The sequence below is a fragment of the Panthera uncia genome (assembly GCF_023721935.1).
Source record: "Panthera uncia isolate 11264 chromosome C1 unlocalized genomic scaffold, Puncia_PCG_1.0 HiC_scaffold_4, whole genome shotgun sequence".
Taxonomy (NCBI): domain Eukaryota; kingdom Metazoa; phylum Chordata; class Mammalia; order Carnivora; family Felidae; genus Panthera; species Panthera uncia.
The window spans coordinates 6,070,269-6,096,271 of NW_026057585.1; the positions used below are offsets into that span (position 1 = coordinate 6,070,269).

Genomic DNA, 26,003 nt, shown 5'->3' on the forward strand with positions numbered 1-26,003 from the left:
TGATATTCCCTAAACGTGTTAGCGAGCCTGCAGCACGTCACTTGCCAACCCGAGTCACAAAGCGAGGACTGCAGGTGACTCAACGCGTCTTCGGCCCTTGAGAGGGGACCGGTGTCATGGTGCACACCTGCACGGCGACGCGTGGCTTACGGAGTGCCAGCAGGGTTTATGGCGGTGGGAAGAATGGGGCCTTGGAGTCAGGTGTTCGTGCACAGGCTGTGCCCATCTCAGGGTAAGTAACCCCGGGCAACTCCGCAGTGTTTGGAGCTTCCACCTTCTTGTCTAAAGCGGAGATCCTGCTACCCACCCCCCAGGGTCCCCAGGTCCACAAGCTGACATTTTTGTAACGTGTACTTGCTAAATCCTAACTAAAGCCAAATGTGAGTGACTGTCACTCAGTTTCCCGTGGCTTTACTTGCCAACACACCCCCCAGAGCAAAGGCTCCACGCTACCCAGGTTGAGTGGACTTGGAGGCTTCAGGAGAATCAGAACCAAGTCGCTGCTGAGCTGTCACCATCTATCCCTCACACGCACCCCAGCCTCAGACTCCTCCTTCCCAGCGGGAGCGTCTGAAAGAAGGCAGGTGACTCACTTCTCCTGCCTTCCCCTAGAACCACTTCTATTTTATCTTTATTATTATTTTTAGATGTTTATTTATTTCAAGAGAGCACAAGCAGGGGGAGGGACAGAGAGAGAGAGGGAGAGAGAGAATCCCAAGCAGGCTCCATGCTGTCAGTGCAGAGCCTGACATGGGGCTCGAACTCACGAACTGTGAGATCGTGACCCCGAGCTGGAATCAAGAGTCGGACACTTAACTGACTGAGCCACGCCCACTAGCACCACTTTTAAGAAACTTCCTACAGTAAAAAGCAGCCCGAGGGTTGACTTGTGTTGATGAAAAAGCCTTGGGGTCCGTAGACCTGTGGTGCAGTCACGGCCACAACAGGTGGCAGATAGCTCTGAGCTAGGTGAGGGATTACCTGCCTAGGCATGAAACCAAGCCTCCTGTTGTGCCCACCTTCCCTGTCTTTTTGGCAGCAATCACAGAAATGTGCTTGAGAGGGATGCCAGTCAAGCAGCCAAGAGAAGTGTGGCCCATCTGCTAGGCCAGCACATTCTTCTGGATAGTATTTACCCCCGGACCAGGGACATAGCCCCTGTGGTGCAGAAGCAAGCATGGGGCCTGGAGGCAAGAAGCCAGTGCTGGGCCCGGCTCTGCTGTATGGTCAGGGCAGGAGTGTCCCCACCTCTCCCTCCGCCCTCAGCTTTGGGGCAGGGCTGGGTGGTGGACCAGGCCCTCACCATGGGGCCATCTAGCTTCTGACTGGGCCCCAGACCGGGCTCCACCCCTCCCTTGCCTCTCAATTCTCCCTGCCTTCAGGTGCACAGGGAACCGAAGGCCTCGGGAAAGAAGAAAGTCGCAGGCCCGGGTAAGGGAGGAGAGGGCGTGTCGCACCAAAGCTTTGGCCTTTGCTTCTCCCAAAGGTTGTTTGGTTCTCGCAGTGCTTCCTAGCATCTTCCAACAGATAGTAATCCCAAATTACAGCCAGGTGTGTTATTAGCCCACCCAACTCACTACCAGCGGTGGAGAAAAAACTCCCCACTAGTTGAAAAAATCCTTCCAGAATCCTGGGTGTTCGAGGTAGCAAGGGAAGCAGCACTCCAGCACCGAGCCATTAACGTTCGGAGGCCACACGAGAGAAGTTCCACTAAAGCCCCAGAAGGGAAGATCTGTGGGGGCGCGAGGGGGGTGGGCAGGTAGGAAGGACACGGCAGAGGGGAAGGTTGTGGCCGTAAGTATTGACCTTGCTCAGGAGGTCCAGAGCCTGCGATCAATAGTGTTGCAGCGTCCAGGACATGACGGCTTATTCCAGGGAACTGACCACCACCGCTTCCCACACAAGGTGCTCTGTGTGTAAATATTGATCTGGACAATGCCTTGGACTGCCGTGTTTTCTGGCACTAGAAGGAGGCATTACAACACATCCAGGTTAATATCCAGGACTCAGCCGTGTCGCTGCTAGTGGCCCAAGTCCAAGTCCTCCAGGGATGAAGACACCGGGTTCAACATTTGAGGCACCAGACCTCTGGCCAGCTGTGTGGGCGGCTGTCGGGGGGGGGTGGGGGGAATGAAACACACAGGTGTTGACCACGTCTGCGGAGGCGGGGTGGAGCCTCGAGGATGTGCTAACAGAAACAGCAGGTGGGGGAAGCCGGAGGTGTGACCGCCCAGGGGGGCCCTGGAGAGGCCCACTGCATGGCAGGGCTGCATGGGCAGAGCTGTGTGCCCAGAGCCTGGAAGAAGGGCCCCTAGTAGAGGAGGTGAGGGGCTGGGAAGGCAGGCTGGGGCCGTACAGGACTCCTCATGTTTTTAAGCCTGACATTGGCCCTTGCAGGGTAGGGTCTTAAGCGGGTTTGAACGTATGGGAGGGGCACAGGCACACCTGTTTTAGAAGGAGCCCTTGAGTGAGTGAAGAAACACAGAAGGGAGACAAGCGACAAGACATATGAAATGGCCCAGGCAAAGGCTCAAGGCACTTCTGCCACAAAGGCAGAAGTCGAGGGACATTTCAGAAGGAACACATGGCGTGGAGGAGGAGGGAAAGGATCCCGGAGTTGGCTCTTCGGCAAAGCTAAGATGGAAAAGTATTGCTCTCAATGCTTGTGATGGTGTGGGGAGAAGAGACAAAGTCCCTCCAACCTTCCTGAGCAGTTCTAGATCCAGAGTGTAGCCTGTGCGAGCAGGTGGAGAGGCCACACTGATGGTGTAGGCTGGCAGTGGGGTTTCAGGGGAGGAAGACCACCAAGCATGCACTCCAGACAAGTGACAGGGAAGGACCTCACACCCCTCGGACCCCAGAGAATGCTTATCCTCAGACGGAGAGGTTTGATGAGGAGGGGTGCATGAAGAGAGTTGAAGACAAGGTTGGGGAAGGATGTTACACAAAGATGGATGTTTTCTGAGGACAGTTACAGAGAAGACCATGGGAGTTACACTCAGCACAGAAGAGAGGTCATGGCAGGGGCAGGGCTGGGGGTGCACGGGTTGTGAACTGGCTCAGAAGATTCAGGAAGCTGGTTACCAGGCAAGGTCTACAGTACATCCTCCAAACACCTACCACTTGAACACCACTGTTCACTTCTGTATTTAAAAAAAAAAAACAAAAACATGAAGAAACCATGGTGGCCATTGTATATAGTATAGCTGAAGTTATTTTGGTTCCCTTATTTGGTTTGGGGTCAAGGTCAAGCTCAAGAGAACCTAGCCTTTAACACTGACTCAAACAAGATGCCAGTAAAGGCAGATTCCAGGACCGAATCACCGGATGTAAGCATTAGTGGAGAAGCTAGGGTAACGAAGCTCAGATTACTCAGGCACCTTGGAGGAGAGCCCCAGGATTAAGGGACTTATGGCCCCAAGGTGAGCACATACCTCTTCCGGAGAGAAAGCCTCATCTTTCAGAGAAGTATCTAAGGCTGAGAATGTTCATAACTGCCCCACCCCCTGCCATCACACAACACGTTTCCTGAAATCTTTAGTAGGTTCACTCACCGTGGAGGACACACAAAGAAATGAGCACGACAAGGTTTTGGGGTTTTTTAAATATATCTTTATTTCTCAAACTCAAAGCTTTAATTCATTAACTTCTAATACAGTTTGCATTGACAAGTGATTTCACCTTCATCACATAAGAAGGTCAGTGACCATCACACCAAAGAGGAAACCTCACGCATCTTAGGCATCACTGAAGAATGAACATTTCAAAGGCTTTGCAAAAGCAGAATAACAAAAAGCTTCCAATTCAGTCTAATGAGTATCTTACTTTTCATCTATATCAATTTGGAAATCACTAGCTAAAAACTCTTAATTTTCCTGAAGCAGCTATTTTTTTACCCATAAAAAAAAAATAAAAAAAACCAGATGGCTTCAGTTTTAAAATGCCCACCTATCCATCTTATTTAATGACTTCCTCTTTAATGGATGGTCTTCTCACCTCCCTATACAAACACACATGACAGTTTTGTACCAACTCGCACCAGCCCAGGCAAACCTCCAAGCATTTTCTTTAGCTTACGCTTAAACTATTTTTGAAAAAGTGATAGGTAAACAAGATTTAGAACTCACAAAAACAAAACAAAAACAAAAAAAACCCCACAAAAACACACACACACACACACACACACAAAACATTTTCTTTCCTGGTCCTCACCTTGGGGGGTCTCCACAGATAACCCGGCAAAGTTGCCAGGTTTAAAATACATCCTCCCTACGTACCTCCCTTGGTCCTCTGAATGGAATTGGCTGAACTGGAATAGGTTCCAAAACCAGCTGTGACATTCTGGTCTCTGCCAGATTAAGGATCCGAATCTAACCCTGGCAAATGGAAGTTCTTGACCTCAGAGAAGCCAACCGAAGGGTTCTCCCTGGTATACAGCCCCAGTCGGACACCCAGGAAATAATGGCCCCGGTGAGCGACAGGCTCTCTCCCCACACAGGGATAGCTATCAACACATTTGAGCCCAGAATCTAGCTGCGTCGTAAAACAAGGCACCAGTACCAGGAAGTGAACTAGAAAGGAGGTGTTCCTACAGTTAGGAAGCTGCTCTTCAGCGGCACCATTTCTCAAAGTCACCAAAGCAGTGCGAGTTAAAACCCTCACCTACCATGCAGGTAAGCAGCTAGTGCTCGCACGGACGTGGAAGGACAAGCAGATTCAGGGCATCAGCGATGGGACTGTTAATGTGTCACCCCAAAAAGCGGGTTCACACACAGCTCACAGTGACTCAAGTCCCCAAGGGGAAAAAAAAAATCAAACCGGGTGGGGTGGGGGCGCTTGGCCACCAAACCACATCTGTGAGCACACAGCAGGGACCCAGCGTCTTTGCTACCCGACTCTCCCCGCCTCCACCCCCCTGCCCCACACGCTGCCAGGTGCTCCCGAGTGTGGGCCAGGATACAGCCCACATGCAGTTAGCAGGGACCCTGATTTGAAGGTGTTAGTGACGGAGAGTTTAGTTTCAGAGTTGAAGTTGAGTGAGGAATCGTGTCTTCTTGCCAAAGTAAAATTTGAGGGTGAGACTGAAGCGCCAGGCCAGGAATTCAGACTGGGCCCCTCTGCCAACACAAGGGGAAACGGTACTGTTTTAATCTCGCTGCTGCTCAAACGGATTCCAAGCAGCAGGCCAGGAAAACAAGCTGCGTACTTGCAGAAAGCATCAGAGAACTCTGTGGAGGCCTGAAGCAAAAACGGATTGCTTAGATTTATATTAGAATTTGTACTTGAACTTTAGTGCCCTTAGCCACTGCCAAGTTTCATGTTACTCAACACACAAAAGAGAGGAACCACTGGTCTCAGTACCAGCTCAGGGTACCTGGTGCTTGTGTGAGCAGTGTGAAAGGCAGGTTTCAGCTGGACTTTCCAAACACCTGAAATTCAAGGTTACCTGCTCTATTCTGAGGCTGGCAAAGCTTGTAGAACAGGTAGAAACACCACCGGACCAGGGCGGGGTTTTAAAAGTGCAGCTTTGGTCAGTGCGGCTTTTTACCCCGATGGTTCTAGAACATGTGTCTCCTTTCAAACTTCAAGACAGCTGGGCTGACCAAAAACTTCAGGTAGGCAGACTGTACCAAAGATAGTCATCGTGCAATGGTAGTAAAGAACTGGGGCAGGGGGTGGGGGGGTGCAAACCTGGAAATTTCTAGCAATTTCTGTGCTTCCCTCCCTCCTCAGAGGAGGACTAGTACCGGATAGCAAAAAAATAGAAGCAGAAAGAACTCCAAGGGCAAACTGGAAATTTAATTACTTGATGTGGTTCTCTGATCCTATCTTCATCTGGAGCCTCGTCACCCTGATCGTCAAGCCTTCTAGTACAGCAGCACTGACTTCTGTTAGCAAGTGCTTATGTTCATGGCTCCATCACATCTCAAAGCTCTGGTTAAACATATCTGTCACTTTTGTGCAAAGATGTTGCCATCCAACCACAATGGCAGCCTTTCAATGTCACGGAGGAACATGTAGTTTTCAAAGTTGGGATTCAGTCCTCATTGCCCCCCTTTTAACCCTGAAGCATGCTGGGCCCCCCTCAGTGTAGAACTGGCCTGGACTCAAAGCCAGTGAATTCAAATGTGACTGCAATTCACAGGGAAACAGGAGCTGGTTGCAGGAGCTGGTTGCCCACAGAAGTGGCTTCTATTCACCTAGCGTAGGACAACATGGATACCAGCTAAGCCTCGGGGTTCAGTCATGACCAATCTCCTTTAAGAGGACCAAGATCTCACATTCCAAAAAAAAAAAAAAAAAAAAAAAAAAAAAAACACCCTGAAAATACCATCTTCAGAAAAAGGTAAACCACTCGGTTTCTGCTAAGCCGTAAGGCAACTTCACTGCCTAAAGCAAGGAAAAAAGGAAAGCAATCACTCAGGGCTGGGGAATTCTATGGCCACGGAAGAAAGGAAAAATCAGGAGTGTGGATTTGATGAAGTCACTCTATAAACCAAGCTGGCTGGTGTTACTGAGTTCCTTTGCCCTTAGTGCCCTAGAGTGATGCTTTCTAAGAGATACCACAGAAGTTTCAAAACTCACCATCTACTGGGAGGGCAGCAGCCCAGAACGCCCCCATTCACTGAGCTTGCTTTAGACTGGAGATTAACACTGTTTTCCTTCTAAAGTGCAGACAAGAAACAAGTACGGTCAAATCTACCAGAATAAGGAAGACATTCTTCATGTACTCCATTCTTCCCAGAACACACCAGAATTAATCACGCCGCGCACACAAGGCCCAAGTGAGCGCGAAGCCTCTACCTCACGCACGCCACAGGGGCGGCAGGTTCAATTCCAAAGCAGTTTTCAGCCAAAGAACTCTGCCCACCACAGCAGGTCGTCCCACAGATCATTCAGCCCCGTTGAAATTCCTGAATTCATTTGCTGTCCAAAAAAGTCCGGGGAGGGGAATCGCTATTTTTTGAGTAAAGAACAAAAACAAACAAAAAGTAATCAGCCAAGGTACTCGAGAAAAACAGCTGGTCATACTCGGAATGTGACCAAAATGGGTTTCCAATTAAAACATGGGAAGACCCTCGCGTCAGTTACTGCAAGGACTCTGGACAATCCTTCGTCTTAGGAAGAGCAAAACTAAAGGGATAGGCGGGGGGGGGGGGGGGGGGGGGGGGGGGGGGGAGGTGTCATTCAATAAGAATTCCTTAAAGAAAAAAAAAGAAAAAGAACATTCATGTTTCCTATTTACAATCAGCCCCTCCCCACCCCCACCACAATTCTGCTTTTAACATTATGTTCCACATTTTATTTTGTTTTCAAGTTACATTTCAAGCAAAGGTCTTTTTTTTTTTTTTTTCCCCCTCAGCAATATCTCACAAATCCTCGTGAGAGCACAATATCTAAACCATGAACCACTTTCAACCAGATCTCAATTCTCCAGCTACCGGCTTTGGTTTATTGATGAGAAGAAATCCTCAGCTCTGCTAACAGGGAATAAACATACGCAATTCAGTCCCCTGAACAGAAAAATGCAGTCACGAGACCACTCTCATGTCCACCATTTTCTGCCTGGCTAAAATTGGTACAAGAAAATAGACTATCACCACAACTTTCACCTAACAGCTGAGAACCCCAAGTGAGGGCCAATAGAGCCAACCGTAGGCCCGAGTGAGAAACGCCGCCCAGGAACTTTCCCAGATTCCATTAGCGCACAGAGCTCCAAATGTCCCCGCGCGGATGTTTGGGACGTGACATGTTAGTGTCTCTCTCGGAAAGATGTGGATGGGTCCTACTTCCTATAGCGTTTTCCAAAGTGGCACTGGAATGATGGGGTCCCTTCAGGGTTGGCTCATGATATACTGTAGACCCATTCCAATGGGTGCACAAAGAACAAAATAAGCAGAATCAGAGCTGAGTTCCCCTTTAAAAGCCAAACACCTACATCTAGAAGGAGGCTCCCCTACCTGAGAGCCCTTGCCCTATTGGGGTCCCCGCTGTGGAAACCCTCAGGTCTCAGGGTTAGTTACAGGGTAGCCAGGTAGGGTACGGCTGGCTGTAGGTAACTGGGGGGTGGGCAACGTAGTAGTTGTTGAAGTTGCCGTCGCTGACGTACGGAGCTGGCTGGTAGTAGCAGGTGACGTTGGTGGCGTTGGGGATGATGTTTTGTTCTGCCAGCACGCGCAAGGCCAGGAGGGAGATGAGGTTCAGGGTCTGCCTCCGCTCGTGCCCCATGAGGCACACGGTGCTCTCGTTCACCACCCTGCGAAGGATCATGAGGTAGTCATACTTGCTCCTCTCTTCCTCAGCAAAGTGGTTTTGAAGGTAGGTCTCCAGCTTCCTTTGCTGTTCGAGGATGTCCGGGAAGTCGATGAAAAACCTGGAGCACATGTAACGCTCTAGAGTTTTGATCTCCTCCTGGTCCGTGGGCCTGAAGTCCCGCACCAGGAGGTTGCTGTACTTGAGCAGCCCCCCACCCCGGATCTCTTCGGGGTTCTTGGTGGCGATCAGTCTGTTCTGCAGGTGGTCGAAGGCTTCCTCAAAGTCCCCGTACACGCTCTCCCCGATCACCGTGGGGTGGAGATGCTCAGAGATGGGGCTAGTGGAGCAGTCGTAGAAAAAGAGCAATGAATCCAAGATGATCTGAAAAGAGTCCACGCTAAACTCGAACTGGCGCCGGATGGAGTCGACGAATTTCAGCTCCACGTTCCTCCCGTTCTTGTTGGAGAGGGAAATCAGGCTCCAGCGGTCCGTGTCCGTGCAGACCTTCACCAGTTTCTGGACGTAGGCCTCCTTCAGGGTGACCGGGCTGATCTTGAGCTTGTTCACACCCTCCGGCAGGAAGTTCAGGAGGGAGCACAGCACCACATCTCTGACCAGCTGAAACTCCGCCTCTGTGGGAAGAGCCACATGAAATATGAGGTCCAGGTCTTTGCAACCCAGGCCGTTGTCTTTGACCAAGACGTGGCCAGCCGCAGAGCCGTTCAGCCGGACGTCCTGCACTTTGATGCCCGCCTCCTCCAGCCGGCTGCGCACGGTCTGCACGATGTCCTTCAGAGTTATCTCCAAGGTCGGAAAGTTGCCTCGTCCGTGGATGGGTACAACCTCGGTCAGGACCTCATGCAGACGGCTGACCTGATCCCAGCTGAGCACGCTGGAGGACAGGCAGTCCCTGGTATTGCTGTTCTCCTCTGCCATCTCGGGGGGTGTTCTTGCAGGGAAACTGCAAAGTGAGGGGGTGAGAAGCAGAGTTAGGAGTCACTCTTACGCGGCCCAGCACCTCGAGGGACTCAGAGAAGGGGCTGGTTGATCTCTGAACGCCGTCCCGCGTGACAGCGACAACGAGCACCCACTGCTGGGTGTTGCTGATATTCTGGAGAAGTATGTGGGAGTGGTGCCTGTGCAGAGGGAGGACAGAACACACCTAAGCCTACCCTCTCCCAAATCTGAGGACCTCCAAACTCTGTCTGATGTGGGGCTGGCTGGTGTGTCTGCGAGAGGGTGGCATGTGCGAAGGCAAGTGGACAAACTCGTTAAACAAAGCGACCTAAACACAGCATGACTCAGTAGAGGGCCTACAGGATTTGCTACTCTTCCTTTTTTTTTTTTTTTAAATAGAATTACCTCCTGCTTTTGCATGACTGACTACATCTTGAACTGGCTGATAAATAAGCTACAACCCCCACACCTCGAACACAAGACCCCGCAGAGAAAGACCTCCTGCACTCCATGAGGAGGTGAAGATTCCCCTCTGGGCTGCCTGCACCCCAAGGAAAGGAAGTCAGATCAGTCTGCCGGAACCATGGACACAGACACCTCGTGAGCAAGAATCCCATGTCCTTTTCACTTCCAGGAGTGGCCTGCCCTAGAGTTAAGCACCTCGGTTATCCAGAGTAGGACACCAAGGAGCTGCCTGAATGACAAAATTCTTGGCGACAAAGGCTGGGGTCAGCGTGGTAAAGGAACAGCTCTGCCAGCTAAGACGCCCTCTGCGCGAGGTGGGAAAACTTCCTCAGGGCAGTGTGATCTGACTGGGTGTTGAAATCGAGTACCTCAAAGCTACCCAAGGAGAATGAAGTTAGCTCTCAGTCCTAGGAGAAAAACATCCTGCGTCACACGTCACTTGTTAGAACCGCAGTTACCAAAGTAATACGTGATACGACTAAGTGATACGTTTCAGAAAATGAAACACAACAGATCTCTGGAAATCCTGATATGTAAAAACAAATACTGCCGTATTAGAAAGTCAAGGTGCTTGGGGATCCACATGGGTCAAATGTTAGCTAGACAGACGTAAGAGCAGAAACAAAATGTCAAGGTGCTATCCTTGGACTTCAGTGACAGCGCAGAGTCTTCCTGCCCCCTTCACCTTCCTGACTTGCGAGGCACACGTAAAACCCATCCCAACAACTGCTGCAGTTTTATGGTTTGGAAACTGCTGTCTTTGCGTGCACACCCACCATGCACGGTCCTGAGGTTCCAACATGGATTTTTAGCCTCGCGCTGGTGCCAGGAATCCTCGCCTTAATCGCTCAGGTCAGTGGGATGGTTGTCACTCACCGTTGGGGGGGGGGCACCACTGGACACACCGAGACCGGCTTTCCAGGAGCTGGCCACGAAGAAAGTGGGTGCAAACACAACATAGCAATATAGGGCCATATGCACCAGAAAGAAAATGGAACGTACAGGTAGAAGAAAGGAGTGTCCCTTGATTGGGGAGGACAAGAAGGCCACAGGAGTTCCCTGATGGGGAGGGGACCTAAGTTGACAGAAAGGCAACATGGGCTCTGGGCTGGGGATTTAGGGGCGGAAGGTGGCATGCAGCCAAGACCTAGCAAATTGTCCAGTCTGGCCATCATGCACCACTCAAGCCACAGCACAGGCTCCCTTCACTACGTAGGTTAAGGGGCCGAATCTGCTTGGCTCGCAACAGGAGGGGCGGTCACGTGATCCAAGCAGGCTCTACTCTAGGAAGCCCAATCTAGGGATGAGCACTCTTGTGCTTGCCACAGGAGAATACTTGCCAGTGGGCAGACAAAAGTTTCCCTTCAAACCTGTTTGGATAGCGTTAAAAAGCCCTCGACTACCTAGATCATTCTACCAAAGCACTCCTAGGTTAAGGATAACAAAAATTTGTGATGAAATACTGAATGTTTATTGTGGCTAGCACTTGGCTTCAAGTCAGATTTGGGGCGTCTTTTTAATGTGCTCTCTGTACGTTTGGTTCTTTGTGGCCCCTCAGTGATCAGCATCGATGACCAGTACGCTGCGCCTAACAACATAGGGTGCTGCCCAGTTCAGTCCAAATGGCCATGGAAAGGTCTGGCACTAGCTTTGTTTTGAGGCACCGCTAAGCCACCTATGATTCGGTGACACAGATTTCCATCGGCTGTGCTGACCTACCTATGAAAACACACTTTGCTCTACCTTGTGCATTACCTGTTATTGTGCTTCTGAGTCTCATGTTTACAATACAAGGTAGGAGAAGTCACAGTGACAGAGGAGTCGCAGTACTCCTCTGAATCAGTACTTGGAAGAGAAGGAACAATTTATTGTGATACCTCTAGGAAGAACCTCAATGTTGCAGAGGAAAATAACTATAGGAATGACTTTTGACTCATACGTTATTTTTTTTTTTTTTCTTTAAAGGAGTTGTGGGGGAAAAAAATTTCTAAATTAAAGGCAGGACTATTGCCACCTTTAGAACAGTGGTTCCTACACAGGAGGAACATCTAAATTCAGTGAGAATCTGATGGGAGCCATCATTCCTCCTCCAGGAAGGGACTGGAGAGGGAAGGGGATGACATATACGGGAGACTTTTCATGTATTTCTAAATCTCTAAACTTGGTTCAAAGTTAGAATCTGTTTTAGACTGAAAATTTGTAAGGTTCATATGGGAGGAGGGGCATGAATGGCCAGAAAAGTTATGAGAAACAAGAATGATGTACATATTAGCCCCATAAGAGATATTATGAAGTCACAATAATTGAAACAATGTGGTATTGGTACAAAAAGACAAACTGATGGAACAGAATTTTTAAAATCTAGAAATAAAATCCAACACATAAAGGGATTTGGCATATGATACAGGAGAGGGAAAACGTAGAGAGAAATAGTAGAGAGCAAAAGTCTAGACATGTGATAGTTATCTAGATTAAAAAAAATAAATAAAGTGGCTCCTTGTCTTGTGCCAAACTAAGATCTGGATGGATGAATTAGACTTAAGCACAAGAGGACGAAACTTTACGGGTTCTAGGGAAACATGGAATTTGCATACACGTACATAGAGTAGGCAATCCTTTCTAAGTCACATAAAATCTCAAAGTCACAAAAGTCTGATACCCACAAAAAAACACCTACATGGTAAAAGCACCACAAAGACGTCACACGAGCAGGCTAGGAAAATATTTGCATGATGAGGCAAAGTGCTCGTTTCACCAATGAAGGATGAGCTCCTACAAATCAGGAAGACTGGCACCCCAATGGAAGAAGGGGCGAAGGGCACGAACTCAGATGCCTGACACAGTCACCCTCACGTTAAGGGATGGGCGTGCTAAAACTTCAGTGTATCATCCTTCCCCATCAGGTTAGCAGAGATCAAGCAGCAGATACCTTTGGGCACCCTGCCCATGAGTTCTCTCTGAAGAAGAGTGTGGATGTCCTGTTTTAAGTGGACGTATTCTCCATACCAATTCTACTTCTAGGTCCTTTTGATCTTATCCTGTGGGTATACTTGCGAGGGTGAACAAGGATGCTGGAGAATTATTTATGAAGGTACACAGTCCTCAGCAGAAGGTTAAATGACTTAGTGCACGTATACGATAGCATACACTTAGATGGCAGTTGTCCAAAGAACGGCTCAATCTGTATGAATGTGAAATTCTAGTTGAGACTTATTCAGAGAAAACCAACGCTGTGTGTGTAAAAGCACAAGCCCATGTGTGTACAATCATACAGACCTCTGGAAGGAAACACAAGTAGTTCAACCTTCCTCTGGACTGGGAGACGGGACAAAGAAAACTTACTTTATCCTTTTTGAATTTAGAACCTTCCCATGTATTAATTGAGAACTGTTAAAATCTCATGAGCCATTTCCTAAAATCTTTCCCCCATGAGCCTGCTCACTCCCCTGCTGCCTGATTCCTTCCATCCCTTTCCTATCACTTCCCGCCGTCTCTATGTCCACGTGCCCCAATCAAATACACATAGAAACTTCCCCTCTGAGCCTTAAATGTTGATCTCTAGGTGTGAGCTGGGGAGGAGGGACTGGTTTTCTCCTAGAATGGCTTTTAGTCAAGTTTCTCTTTCCCTACTGTTCAAAAGAAGATGTCCATTGTTTGTCAAAAATCCTCCAGACTTCCAAAATAATGGATAAGCCATCTCACCTAGTGCCATTCCAGGTTTGTGATCCAAAGTGTTCTTCGTAGTTTTGTAAGAATTGCTATTTCACATTTCAGACATAGTATAGCGACCCTGATGATGCTGTTACGTTGACTGCTGGCTACCACGGGAAGACCCCCACTACATGCAATCAACACTTCTCCAGGCCTCTAAGAGGTCGTGGTTGGCATCTTCTATGCCAGCTTCTTCTGACACACATGTGAACAGTGGAGTTAACTTTCAGGAAAAAGTAGCCCCTATAGAAGCATGTTGTGGAACTGGCGAGTGACAAATCTATGGTGTAGCTCTTAATTCTTCCAGTGTTCATGACTCAGAAACAGAGGAGCTCAAGCGAGCGAAGGCTCAAATTTGGGCTGGATTCATATTTGGTACTTAGCTCATTAGAAGAGCCCCAAATTATAAGTTATTGGTGATTATTACAAAGGAACTCTTTGTTTTCTCTCAACCATCCAAGCAATTTCAAATATCGAAAGTATATTTTTTAGTTACTCCAACGAACACTGGTATTACTAGAATAAATCCTCCAACTTTCAGGCCCTGAGGACTTAGATAACGCACCAGAGCTTAGTGCGACAGTTTGAGTTTTAATTAACCACTTGAAATCAACCCTGATATTGTGAAACACACATTCCCAATTCATGAAAGGCCCAGGTTCAAGGTCAATTCTGTTCAGCAGAATTAGCAGAATAATGACTAGGAAAAAAAAAATCAGTTTGAAGGCTGGTAAATTCAAACTAAAGTGTATGATTTTCCTCTCACTGCCTGAGAAGCAGATTTATTGTATTTTTGCACAGTAGAAACTGGGCAAGGTGGGAACCAGGATTTCTCACTGATTTGGAAATTCAGGCATCTTTTTACAAGTGAGGATGGCCAATTGCCTCCTCAGTTCAAAGTACTTAATCTTCTGGAAAGTGGGACTCGTGATGACCACCTACCTCAGGTGCCCTGAATTCCCTTCTCTTCTCTCATCTGGCTGCAGTGGACAGGTGGAACATGAACACTGAAAGAAAGCACGTTTGCAGAAATGACAGCAAAAGGCGAGAGGAAAAGACCGACTAAGCCCAAAGAAGATTACACCAAGTTCCCTAAGGACAAGTTCATGTCTAATTTACCCATGTTTCCCATGGCCTGGGACAGAGGCCCTCAAAGGGAGGTTGATCTGAAAACTTATGATTAGGCCTTAATTGAAAAGAAAACAGGAGAGAGAGAGAGAGAGAGAGAGAGCGAGAGCGAGCGCGCTAGCTATTTCTAGTCCTGCTTTATAGCTTATCTGGATCCCAGAAACAAGAGCGATGGAGACTATGAAAGCATGGGGAGGACTCAAGAGCACAAGCAGGACAGATGGGCAGACAGGTTGGAGAAGAGCATGTGTAACACTTCTGGGTCTTATGGTCAAGGGCTTACAATCATCACTGAGTCCTATTTATGCCTGGTGTTAGGCACAGACACCGTCCGGAGAGTTCTTGGTACATGTGGAGATGTACATCTACAAAGTTAAGGACAGTGTGTAGTTAAGTCTTGGTCTATGATACTTAACACAAAAGCTCTAGAAGGTATGGTCCCAAAGGTTTCATGGAAATGCTGAGGTGTGAACGGAGGCTCTCGGCTATGGCAGACCTCCCATCCACTTCAGAGAGAGCTGAGCAACGCCCTCTTCCTCTGACCCTGCTGGGGTGTAAGGATACGAAGGGACCTCAAACACATTTCAACATTCCTTTGATGACAACATTTCCTTTCACTGTTACTGGATGTTACCTCCAAAGCCTGGACCTTCCTAGTAATGCTTTCCAGCTCCAGGTCAGAGACCCAACCATGGGCAATGGACCAAGCCTGGTGACAGACTACCAGAGGTGTGTGTGCAGAACAAAGACACCTGCTGTCCCCAGCTCCTGGCTGAGAGGGGACCCGTGCACCCGCGGCAGGCCTCTTCCCCCTCCAATGTCCAACAGAGGACACGAAGGAAAAAGAAACTATGTCACTGCATATAAAAACCTGGAGTTTAAGCGGAAGTGAAAAAGGATGCAAGACACAACATCATATTCTGTCTCACCAATTCTTTCAGCAACCTGAGTGAATGAGAACCACAACTCTGGTCCTCTTTTCCCTTATAAAACAAAGGTGCAGATGTGCATGCAAAACCAAGGGTGCTCAGTATAACCACTTCACACCCACTCCCAGTTAACCCTCACAAGCACTCTGAGGAAGCCACCAATGTCCCTTGCGTGCAAATTAAGGAACAAGGATTAGAAAAGATTCAGTGAATGGACTCCAGATCCTCAACTCCAGAGCTAAGGTTCGAACTCCTGGAACCGGCAACGGCTCCCACCAAGCTCGCCCGGCTGCTGGCAGGGTGGGAGGTGGGGACAGGGCAGCAGGCTCATGCTACAAGCCCACGGAAGCACTGGGATGACCAGTTCTTGCTCCCCTACAGCGATCGCTTCTAGAAGAGAGACCATATTGGTCCTATCCAAAAAAGGACCGTGACACCTTATGTCCACCACATACACTGAAAAGAGCAAAGCTTGCATCAATCACCCTTTATTGCCTGCTTTAGCAGACTGCAGTTGAGCAAAGGACAGGAGTCGGTGTTCATCTTCAAGGACGCCAAGGTGGTTTAGAAGTGCCCTTCAGAGAGGCACCAGAGAAGGTGATTCATTGGCCACAGTGTGGGGAATCGGATTTCTCAACGAGGACACGCATCAGCTGTTTCATAACAGAAACATCTTACCAGCCCTACACACTCAGAAACCACTTACCACTTCCTCAGAAGCTCCTAGCCGGGACTAGCAGGTGCACAGCCCTCCAGGGCCTCTTCATGTAGAGAGGGCCACCGCCTGGAGACACCAAATGTGACCAGATGGCGAGCCAGGTGCCCTAACATGAACCACCAAACCCTATCTGATCCAGCTTTATCTGGATCAAATCATCTGACACGTACACCAAGGCTACAAGGGAGATACTATTATCCCTACTTTGCAGGTGAGGGGACTGGGGAACAAAGAGGTTACACAAAGTGTGAACTGTCCACGGGTGCCCTGCCGGGAAGTGGCACAAAAGCCACTGAGAGGCTTCCTAGGAGGTGGATGGTTTGGGCGCACGTCTTGGGACTGGGGTAGGGCCCTGAAGACAAGCTAGTTGCTCAGGTAGTTGTAGAAAGTAGACGGCAGCAAGAAGAAGGCAAGAGGGGAAAGGTACAAAGGTCTTTTTATAGGATGGTGGGAAGGAAGCTGGCTAGATGTGCTGAGGCCCCTGAGTGAGGCAGGCCAGATGGCAGGTACCGGAAGCAAAGGCAGAAACACTCAGAGCGTGAGTTACCTAACAGCTGTCAGTACAGAGACCCTCTCCCTCAAGATCACCCTGGATTCGGGGAGGCATGCAGCCTGGCTGGAGCCACCAGAATTGAAGGTAATTATGGATAGAAACGGTAATCATGGCGCTCAGGTTTGTTTCAAAGGAGCAATGGCTGTGAGGTGAAGGCCTCGTTCCGCACGTTGAGGGGGCTCCCTGATGCCAGCCAGGCCACGAGGCTGTGGCTTGCAGAGGGCTCAGGGACAGCTGCAGGATGCGCTCTGCTGGCCAGAAGGTCAGCAGTGTCGATCTACTGATAAAGCCACAGAACAGGACACTCTGAAGACAAGAGGACCATTTTCTCAGATCCCAGGAACTGACAACCCAACTGGAGCTGCAGAGAGAAGGCAGGTAAGTTCGCAAGAAGTGACGGGAACCCCTCGGGCTACCTGGGGAAGGAGAGCTGGAACAGAACTGAACACAAAACAGCCTGGAACAGACTAACGAACACACACATGCTGAAACTGAGCCTGCACACCTGTTACTTTTCCCAACCGCACAGAGTTTGGCCCTTGAGGTTCCTATGCCCTCGAGAAAAAAGCTGGGCGCTCTGCATGACCGTGGACTTGATAAACACAGCAGATCAGCGGGCAGAAAGGGAAAAAACCAGGGCCAAAGTAGATTCTTTTTTCTGAAGAGAAATCCTCCCTTAATTCTTGAATGTCTCGTGAAGGCCAGGAGTTACCAAGGCCCAGGGGGCAGCCCGAGGAAGCCCCTGTCTGCCAGCCGCCAGCCCCTCACCACCAGGGAGGGGGCCATGTTCTGACCCCTCTGCCCCAAACACGTTACAGACAACCGAGAGGCACATCAGTGCTTAATATAAATGTACACGAAGTAAGACTTCACGTTAGTAGGCAGCCCAAAGCAGGAGAACCATATAATGCCTTGTTTATTAAAAGGACAATAAAATATATTGTGTTAGCTTTTTCTAAGAAGTTATTTTTACAGTTGCCCACTCAAAACACCCACAAACAAACAACCGCCTGGGCCACAGAACTGTGCCCAGAGAAGACATTTCTAAGTCGGTGACACAGCCCATCGTGCAGATGGTCTGTTCTCACTCTTAGCTTGGTCACATTCAGCCGGGCGTCTCAATCTATTTTCTCAGGGTTATCAGCACCCTCTCAGCCATTCAACACCGACGTGTACTACAGCCAAAAAATTTGGTGTGATTCCCACGGCAACAGGGGTGCTGCCCGAGCTGAAGGAAATGGGGTGTCCTGGATGGGAGCAGAAGCGGGCCACAGACCCCAGTGACCCCAGCTTTGCTCCGAGCTTTGAGTTTGGGGGTTGGGGGAGGCCCTCACAAGTTCCTCCCATCTCTGCCAGCGTATGGTCCTAGTGGGTATCAGAGATCGGGCTCTGTCCACAGACACCCGCCCTCAGAAGACTCCACGCGGAAGGCACTAGCCCGTCTTTCAAAATAGGACGCGTAAGCAAGTGTGGCTGGAGAGATAACGCTGGGAGAACTCACGCTGTGGCTGCAAAACAGAGCAAGATGGAATCAAAACATGGGCCCAGACAGTTGGGACACCACAGTTGGGAGTGCTTGAAGGAATACCCCGAAGGCATCACAGATGTAAACATTCACAAGGACAGAACACAGACATCTTTACGTGGAAGCTGAGCATAGAAGTCATGATTTTTCCAAGGTGTCAGCAAATTACGCACTACGCACACCACTCGAACTGGAAATAATCCCTGTTCAGCTTGGCGCCCCACTTCCTCCTACCAATTGCCTCTTTCTAAATCAGAGAGGCTACTGGTCTGACTCATTTAAAGAGATCTCCAGAGCTGGCCCCACCATTTTAGAGATTGACTATACTGAGAAAATAGAAGGACTCCTAGGAGGCTGTTTACCATGAGAATGAGCAAGTTTACATACAGTCCAGAGGGTCCAAGGGCTGCTGGCCTCTGGGGTCTATCAAGGGTTGCATCCCACCTGACTCTCCAGCTTAGAACTTTGAACAGTTGTCAGGTTTCCAGAAGGAGGGCCTCAGTTTGCTGTCCCGTCACTAGCAGCATCCCTGAGCCTTATCAGGAAAGGGACAAGCTCTAGTGTAGCACTTATCATACTTTAGACACATACACACACCCCATTCACATATGTCTAAGTGTGAGCTGGCTTCCATGCCTGTGAGGATACTAATTATGCACAATCCATCCAGGTTTCGGTCTTGCACAGACCCGTCCCTGTAGCAGACACCTGACCTCCAGGTCTGAGCACAGCAGCAGCCTGAGTGTAACATCACCAGGCTCAAGGGTCCCTCTGGCCTTAAAAATGTGTGAAGAATGGAAATTTAGGTGGATGGGCAGCGTGGGGGGTGGAGGGATGCATTAAAGTGAAGGAGAAGACCATGGGGTGTTACCTATTCCTGTACCAACTGCACCTGAGGCAGCCAAGCCACCTTGAATTTGGTATCCCTACATGTGTGGAGCTTTGCACGCCATGAATACGGCCCACTAGGATGATTAAGCTAGCATTTACCGAGTCATGTGTTGGTGTCATTTGGCAACTCATAGACACCCCTTGCTTGAAAGTTACTTCCTCTTGCATTTTCAAATTTTGGTCATTGATAAATCTTAATTGTTGATAAACGGGTGGAGTCCTGGTCCCCTGCCAGTGTCAGATTTCCTCTGAAGTTCTTTGAAATTCTATTACCTTGTAACTATTCTCTAAGAAACCACCAAAAAATGGAAGAATGAGCACTGGACTAGAAATCAAATATCCTGTGTTTTAGTCTCAGGACTGACTCCCAGGGTAAATGGGTAGCAGCAAGTTGGCCACGATGACTTCATTTCCCTTTGTTCTTCCCAGTATCTGAGGGCTTACTATGTTCCAATCGCCATTCCAGGAGTTTACGATCAGTTCACTGGTAAGCAAGAGACAAAGACTCCTGCCCTTGTGGTACTCACAGCCTAGCTCACACTCTTCTTCCATAACTTGCTATTGCTACCTCTTGGCTCCCACTCATGCAGAATCTAAATTTGAGAGGGAGACACTGGACAGCTGGTGTGGACCCATGCTGCTCAATACCGTATCCACAAGCCTCATGCGGCCCTTGAACACTTGAAATGGGACAAGTCCACTTTGAGACATGCTGGGAATCTAAAATACACCCTGGATTTCAAGGACTCAGTATGAGGAAAAAAAAAAAAAAAGAGTAAAATCTTATTTCTTTCTTTATGTTGATTTACATATGGAGATGTCACCATTTGCCATGACATCTCCATGGCATTACAAGATCACAAATCGTGGCTTGGACCCATCTTAAGGACATGGGGGGGCCTCTTTAACCCATGATGGGTAAAATTATTAAAACTCTTTTCACCTATTTTAGCTTTTTGAGGACTTCTAAAAACTTAACTGTGGCTCTCCTATTTCTACTGGACGGCACTAGTCTACCACCCTCATACAACGAAGAAACGGAGGCCTGAAGCAGGAAAGGCGCAGCTGGGACCCAAACTTGAGCACTGTCACATGTCAATGCAGCCTCAGAGGCCGGGGGGGAAGGAAGACTAAAGAGCACGAGAGGCCTGGGCACCGGAGACCACAGCAGCGCTCACTCCCAACCTGGGGACAAGTGGCCACCAGTGCCTGGACACGTGGCAGGTGCTCACTTAGTGTCCACTTCGTGTCTCCCCCTGCATCTGCACTCTTCCCACCGCAGCCACCTTACAGTTACCCCACGTGAAGGCCACAACTGGCCGAGACCACACACGGTCAGCCAGCTGCGATGCCCACCTCCCCAACCACCACGAGCACCGGTCAGGGATGTGTTTGGGGGTGGGGTGTAGACAGCCAAGCAAGGTGGAGGATTACCCTTTCTCCCACTCTCGCAAGGGCTAAGCCAGGGGAGAGAGACGTATGGCAACGTGAGGGGGTGGGAGCGGTTCGAGATTCATGGAGAGTTTTCTTCTCAAAATGGGTCCTCCGAGAGTAAATAGGGAGACAGTTATGGACTTTGTGTGTTCATCCGGTAAAGCACAGAAGAGGCGAGTAATGAGATATGAGGACCCTCAGGCGGGGTAACATCAGAGCCTCTCAGAAGGATCTAAAGCTAGCTAAAAATGTAGTTTGGTGAGACTGAGTTGTTCTTCAAGCAGCTGAGTATGAATTCTGTGAGGCAAGGTAGGGCAGTTAGGAAGACTCATCCAAGGAAGTGGAGAATAGACGGAAGGTCAGAAGGGTACAGGTCCTGAAAAGGAACTCAGCATCCAGAGGGATGGGCAGTTCCTGGGAGCCCTTCAGGTGGTGTTTGAGGGGCATGGGATGTGCGACTGGCCAGAGAGGCTCACTACTGCTCTCACGGAGTCGCTGTCTACAGCGCCCCGAACCAGGTCAGTGACGACAGTGGGAAACAAAAAGTTAAAAAGATAAAAGGTCAGCAGAACTAGCAGCCTAGTGAACTGGAGAGAGAAAGGCTGAGCGAGCCATGTGAGGCTGGGGTTGGGGTGGATGGGTAGGAGGGGAAGTGCCGGGAGAGAGCAGGTCCGGAGCTCAGCTTAAGGGATTTCAGCTGCTGGCCAATTGGTAGTCCCTGCCCTTCAGCTCCAAGCCTGGCTAACTGAGGCCACCATTCAGAAAAAGGCCCAGACCCTACCCGGCACTTTAGGCTGGAAGCATCCAACCCAAAAAGCTTCCGGCACCTTAACCCACCAAAAGGATATCTACCTAAAGTGCACTTCCCTCTCTGAGAGCAATGGCAGCTAAATGCTAGCAGAGCACTGTATCCAATTAACAGGAGCACTGTCTGTGCACCAGGCCCGGCTCTAGGTGCTGGGGATTCAGCAGTGAGCACAGACCCCCGCCTTCCTGGGGCTCACAAGCCAGCGGCGAAGACAATCGGGCAAAAACCAAGTGCCCAGACCTTCTGAAGCCAACTCAGCTCCTCCTGCATTCTCCAGAGCACCTCCCCAGGCCTTTTCACCTATCGCTGCCTTGGCCCCTGCAGCACCTGGCATACACTGCAGCCTGGGGAGCGTTTAACTACTTACTGGCTCAATCACTGTTATCCAAGAAATAAACACTTGATGCAGTTCGGGGACCGAGACTCCGCAAGGCTCTACGACTAAAACATAGGCTACACGGAGTTACTTAAAATCAGCAAGTGTATTTTCATATTAGCTTTTTCCTGTTATTCCAAAAAGTTCTGCAAACAGTTCTAGGATAGGCTACAGGGGCCAGCTGTACAAAATCCACTGATTCTAAACAATTCCTGAGGCTTTTTCTTACATAGCTGGGTTATACAAAGATGCTTCCTCTAAACCATTTAGATTCCAAATAAGAGCTTCCTTATCATACATGCAGTAAAAGGATAAAAAGGCTTGAGACCAGAAGTCTTAGAAGCATCACAGGAGATCAGCACTACCGTTGTATCTGTTTTCTTCAAACACATGAACATTTCTTTAGACACAGAGGTGGCTGCTTCATCATAATATAGCTTATGCCAACTTGGTAGGCTACAGTCAAAACACCAAGATGGCAGAACACATTTTTCTACACTGTCTTGTGTATTTCAGTGACATCACAAAAAAGCAACGAACCTTATCTAACCAAAGTAATGTTTTATCCCAAGTAACACCTTGGACTCCATATTACTTCCCTTGAACCCCTAAACACACACACACACACACACACACACACACACACACACACACACCTGTTGTGAGACCAAGAAACCCAACACGACAAGTTTAACTTAACTCATCAAACTAGTCTTGGCCTTCCACAACATCTCCTGGTAACACATTAAAGGTTTACCACATCCATTCGGAGCCCTTGGCTGGTCATTCTTTGGCAACATCCCCAAGATGAAGGCAAGGTACCACTTACTTGAGCAGTTTTAAAAAATCATGTTGTTTTCTAACTTTGTATCAAATGTGTCTGATTGCAGGCACTGGAAGAACAAGGGCACCCCAGTCCACGCTAAGTTATCTTCATTGCTAGGCGGTTCTCTGGGCTTTCAGAAGTACGAGGACTTCTCTGTTCTTTGATGGGTAGTGCAAGATGTGCACAATTTGCCCTGGCCTTGAACCCTGCGGGATGGAGGCCAAGTGGGGCCTATTGGGAAAAGCAGGGGTGAGGGGTGCTGTAACTCAGGAGGGGATTTCGTGAGCTACTTGTACTCACAGTACAGCTGAGGAAACCAAGGAGGGAGAACCACGGGTGCTCAACTAAATCACACTCATTCTGACAAACAGGCAAGATCCAAGTCGTTCCCCTCAGAGGTACCCCAACTTAATCTCTGGATACAAGGTAGGTATTGTGGAAGAAACTCAACATAGAGTGCTGCTGTCGGCTCTGTGTATACCCTGTTCTGAAACTAGGGACCTTTGTTTTGGGTAACGATTGAGAGGCCTCCTGGCGGAGAAAAAAAACTTTGTTTTTTTGTTTGTGTGTTTGTTTTTAATGTTCATGCTATGTTATGGGGCTCTCCCTACAGCTACCTGAACGATTGTATACAATCTACCAAAACCTTCTTTCTAAAAACTCCTTATTGAGATGAGAATAAATGAACTCTAAAGATATGCGTATACCTTAAGACACAAGGTTTCAGTTATCTCAAGTAAAAGCTTGACTCCAGAGATATTAAGGTTTCCATCTTCACAAACAAGAATGTCAAAGGACAGAACCCCTGCTGGTACAGCTCAGACCGCCTCCCTGAAAGCGAAGAGAAAAGTCAGCATTCTCCAGTCCACACCGCACCCCCTTCAATGGCAGGGTCTCATGTGTGGGTCTCACTCCCTCAAAAATACCTTTGGGGATTTAAGACACAGCACAATTCTTGGTAAGCGCTCCTACCTCACCCCGCCCCCACCCGCAGCGCCCCAGGCTGCCTGGCTTGCTTCCTTGCCGGCTTCTTTGCCAAGTTACTCCCGTGGAAAGGTTAGTGTAGCCAACAATGGCCACTCTCATCACCCCACCCCCTTGGAGGGCAGCTGGGCCAAGCCAGGAGTCTACTTTAGAAGGATTTAATAATCTTTTTTTTCCTGAGGAGGTTCAGGTTCCTAACCCACCTACCAAATAGCCCGAATATCAACCGTCACAATACAAATGATTACAACAGTCTGCATAAACGCTGACTGCAGTAAGTGCACTTTAAAGCACTCCATTGCTTGCATGCTGTAACCCCATAAAAAAAAATTAAAAAAAAGTTTAAAAAGGCAGCAGGTCGCCACCTAAGACAAGGGCTTTGCCAGCCGTGCGGAAACCTTCCTCCAGACAAAAAAAAACCTTCCTCCAGACACAGCTGATCCCTCCTCCGGGGTCCAGCCTTATCGGTTGGTTCTAGCGAGGATGGGTGAGCCGGCGAGTCCTCCAGGGAAACTTCCCAGGCTCTTCTCCGGGAAGTTCTCCCTTCCTGCGAGGTAGCGCAGTTTTGTTTTCTCTCCCACCTGCGTTCTGTGTTTAGGCGTACAGCCTCCCAACCCACAGCGGTCGAGTTCACAACCCTCCTCTGACTCTCCTCCCACCTCTGCGATCTGGGGCAGCCTCCCGCGGCGGCCGCACCGCTGGCCAGCCGAGTCAACTCACTGTCAGGCTTTCAGTCTACACGGGTAAGCAAGTTTCATTCCTAAAAGGGGAGGGACCAGGCAGGGCACAGACCCCGTATTCCCGAGAAGTTTCCAGGAGAAGCGCAGCGCAGAAGTCACTCGCTTGGACCACTTTGCGGCTCACGGTGTCCGCAGCCTAGTGTGAGTCCACGGAAAGTTAGGGATCTCTGCCCTGGTCTCAAACCCCGGGGCTTGGCGCCGAGCCGGGGCAGCGCCCCTCCCCTCGCCGGCCGGAGACGAGCCCCTGACCGCTGCGTCTCCAACCGCGCCTCCCAAAACCGCCGCGTTCGAATTCGCGCTCCGCCGGCCGGCGGCGGCGTGCGTGCCCGCGGGAGCGCAGGCGGGGCGGGGGCGGCGGGGGCGGCGGGGGCGCCGTCGGGCCGGGACGGAGCTGCAGGGCCCCATCGCCCGCTCTTCGGCCGCCCCACCCGCGGGACGCGCGGAGCAGGAACTCGCCGAAGTTTGCCAAGCCCCGGCCGAAGTCTCTGGAAAGTTGTAGCTCCCTCTCGGGGCGTCTCGACTGGTCTTCACGGGGCGGGGGAGCGGGGGAGGTGTGTTGTCGCAGGAGCCGGAGGGGCCCGGCACCTGTCTGCACCTCCCCTCCGGCTCCCGCGCCCCCACCAAGCTCTGGGAAGACTTGAGAGCTCCGCTCGGCGGGGACAGACCCCCCCGAAGGCGGAGCGCGCGGTTCTCTGGGGCCGCCCCTTCCTCGCACCTTCAGGGGAGGGGGCCAGGGACTCACCTGGGCGGCGGAAGAGGAGACGACAGAGGTAGGTCCTTGGCGAGGGCAGCCCCCAGCAGGAGCGGCGCGGTCACTACAGCCCCCAAGCAGCGGCACCGAGTGAGCGTTCTTGCCGCCGCCCCCTCCGTTCTTATACGGCCTTGCCACGCCCCCGCGGTCTACCCCCGCCCCCACCCCCGCCCCTAAGCCTGCCCTCCCGGGGGAGCGAGGGGCGGGGAGGGGCGGAGCCGAGCCCACGGGGTCCTTCCGCCTGGGCGCTGACGGCGAGGGCAGGGCGAAAGCTGCCCTCTGATTGGCTCCTCGGGTGAATGGTTGCCGGGAGACCAGTAAATCTTCGGCGGCGGGAAGGGGAGGGGTGCTGAAGGAGGTAGCACTGCGCAGGCGCAACACAGGGCGCCCGGGTTGACGCCCCCTTAACTTCGGAGTTACCGAGACTCTCTTTCTACTTTCCACCATGCTCTTTGCTGCTGCTGCTACCATAGAACTCTTCCTCCCAGGCTTTTCCCATCTCCGTCCTGCTCCCACTCCCTCTCAGGCCTCTTTCAGGCCTCTTTTTCTCTTGCTTTTCTGAGGATTTTCGCGTTGGTTATCTCTCTCTCCAGGAGTGGGGAGTGAAACTCCTACGCCTACCTCTGGCGTGTGTTTTGAAGTGGAAAAAAAAACATAGCGTTTCTGGGCCGGGGGAGCAGCTTCCCTTTGCCCCGAGCAAATTGCCTGGAGGCCATCGGGGAAAGGGCCGGCGCCATTGGTTCTCTGGCTTAGTTACCACCTGTGCACGGTTAGTGGGCCTGCGGGCCTCGAGGAATTCGTCGCCAAGCCTGGCAACCGCGACAGCTTGGGCCCTGCTCGAAATGCCTTGTATGTTATGTAACATTGCAAGCGGGGCTTGGACACCATCCACTCGTTCCATAGCCAGCGGTGTAGAGTCCAGCTTCTAAATTCAGAGCAGTCTGGGTTGGG

The 26,003-nt window shown here is 50.2% G+C and overlaps 1 protein-coding gene across 4 annotated transcripts; it reads right to left on the reverse strand.

Annotated features, from left to right (window-relative positions):
- Positions 1-3,954: 3,954 nt before the first annotated feature.
- Positions 3,955-25,190, reverse strand: TENT5C (terminal nucleotidyltransferase 5C). Of its 4 annotated transcripts, none has more exons than XM_049616492.1 (3): positions 25,044-25,153; positions 23,285-23,408; positions 3,955-9,217 (listed from the first exon to the last, which is right to left on the reverse strand). In XM_049616492.1, the coding sequence occupies exon 3, from the start codon at positions 9,190-9,192 to the stop codon at positions 8,017-8,019; it is 1,176 nt and encodes a 391-aa protein (XP_049472449.1). In that variant the 5' UTR covers positions 9,193-9,217; positions 23,285-23,408; positions 25,044-25,153; the 3' UTR covers positions 3,955-8,016. The 4 variants fall into 4 exon arrangements, with proteins under 4 accessions (XP_049472449.1, XP_049472451.1, XP_049472452.1 ...); XM_049616494.1 differs by lacking the exon at positions 25,044-25,153 and adding an exon at positions 24,354-24,641; XM_049616495.1 differs by lacking the exon at positions 25,044-25,153 and adding an exon at positions 14,332-14,396 and having other exon boundaries at positions 23,285-23,387.
- Positions 25,191-26,003: the final 813 nt, after the last annotated feature.

Bases quoted from the DNA above. Each gene is read 5' to 3' on its own strand.
- TENT5C (XM_049616496.1), bottom strand. From the start codon at position 9,192: ATGGCAGAGGAGAACAGCAATACCAGGGACTGCCTGTCCTCCAGCGTG.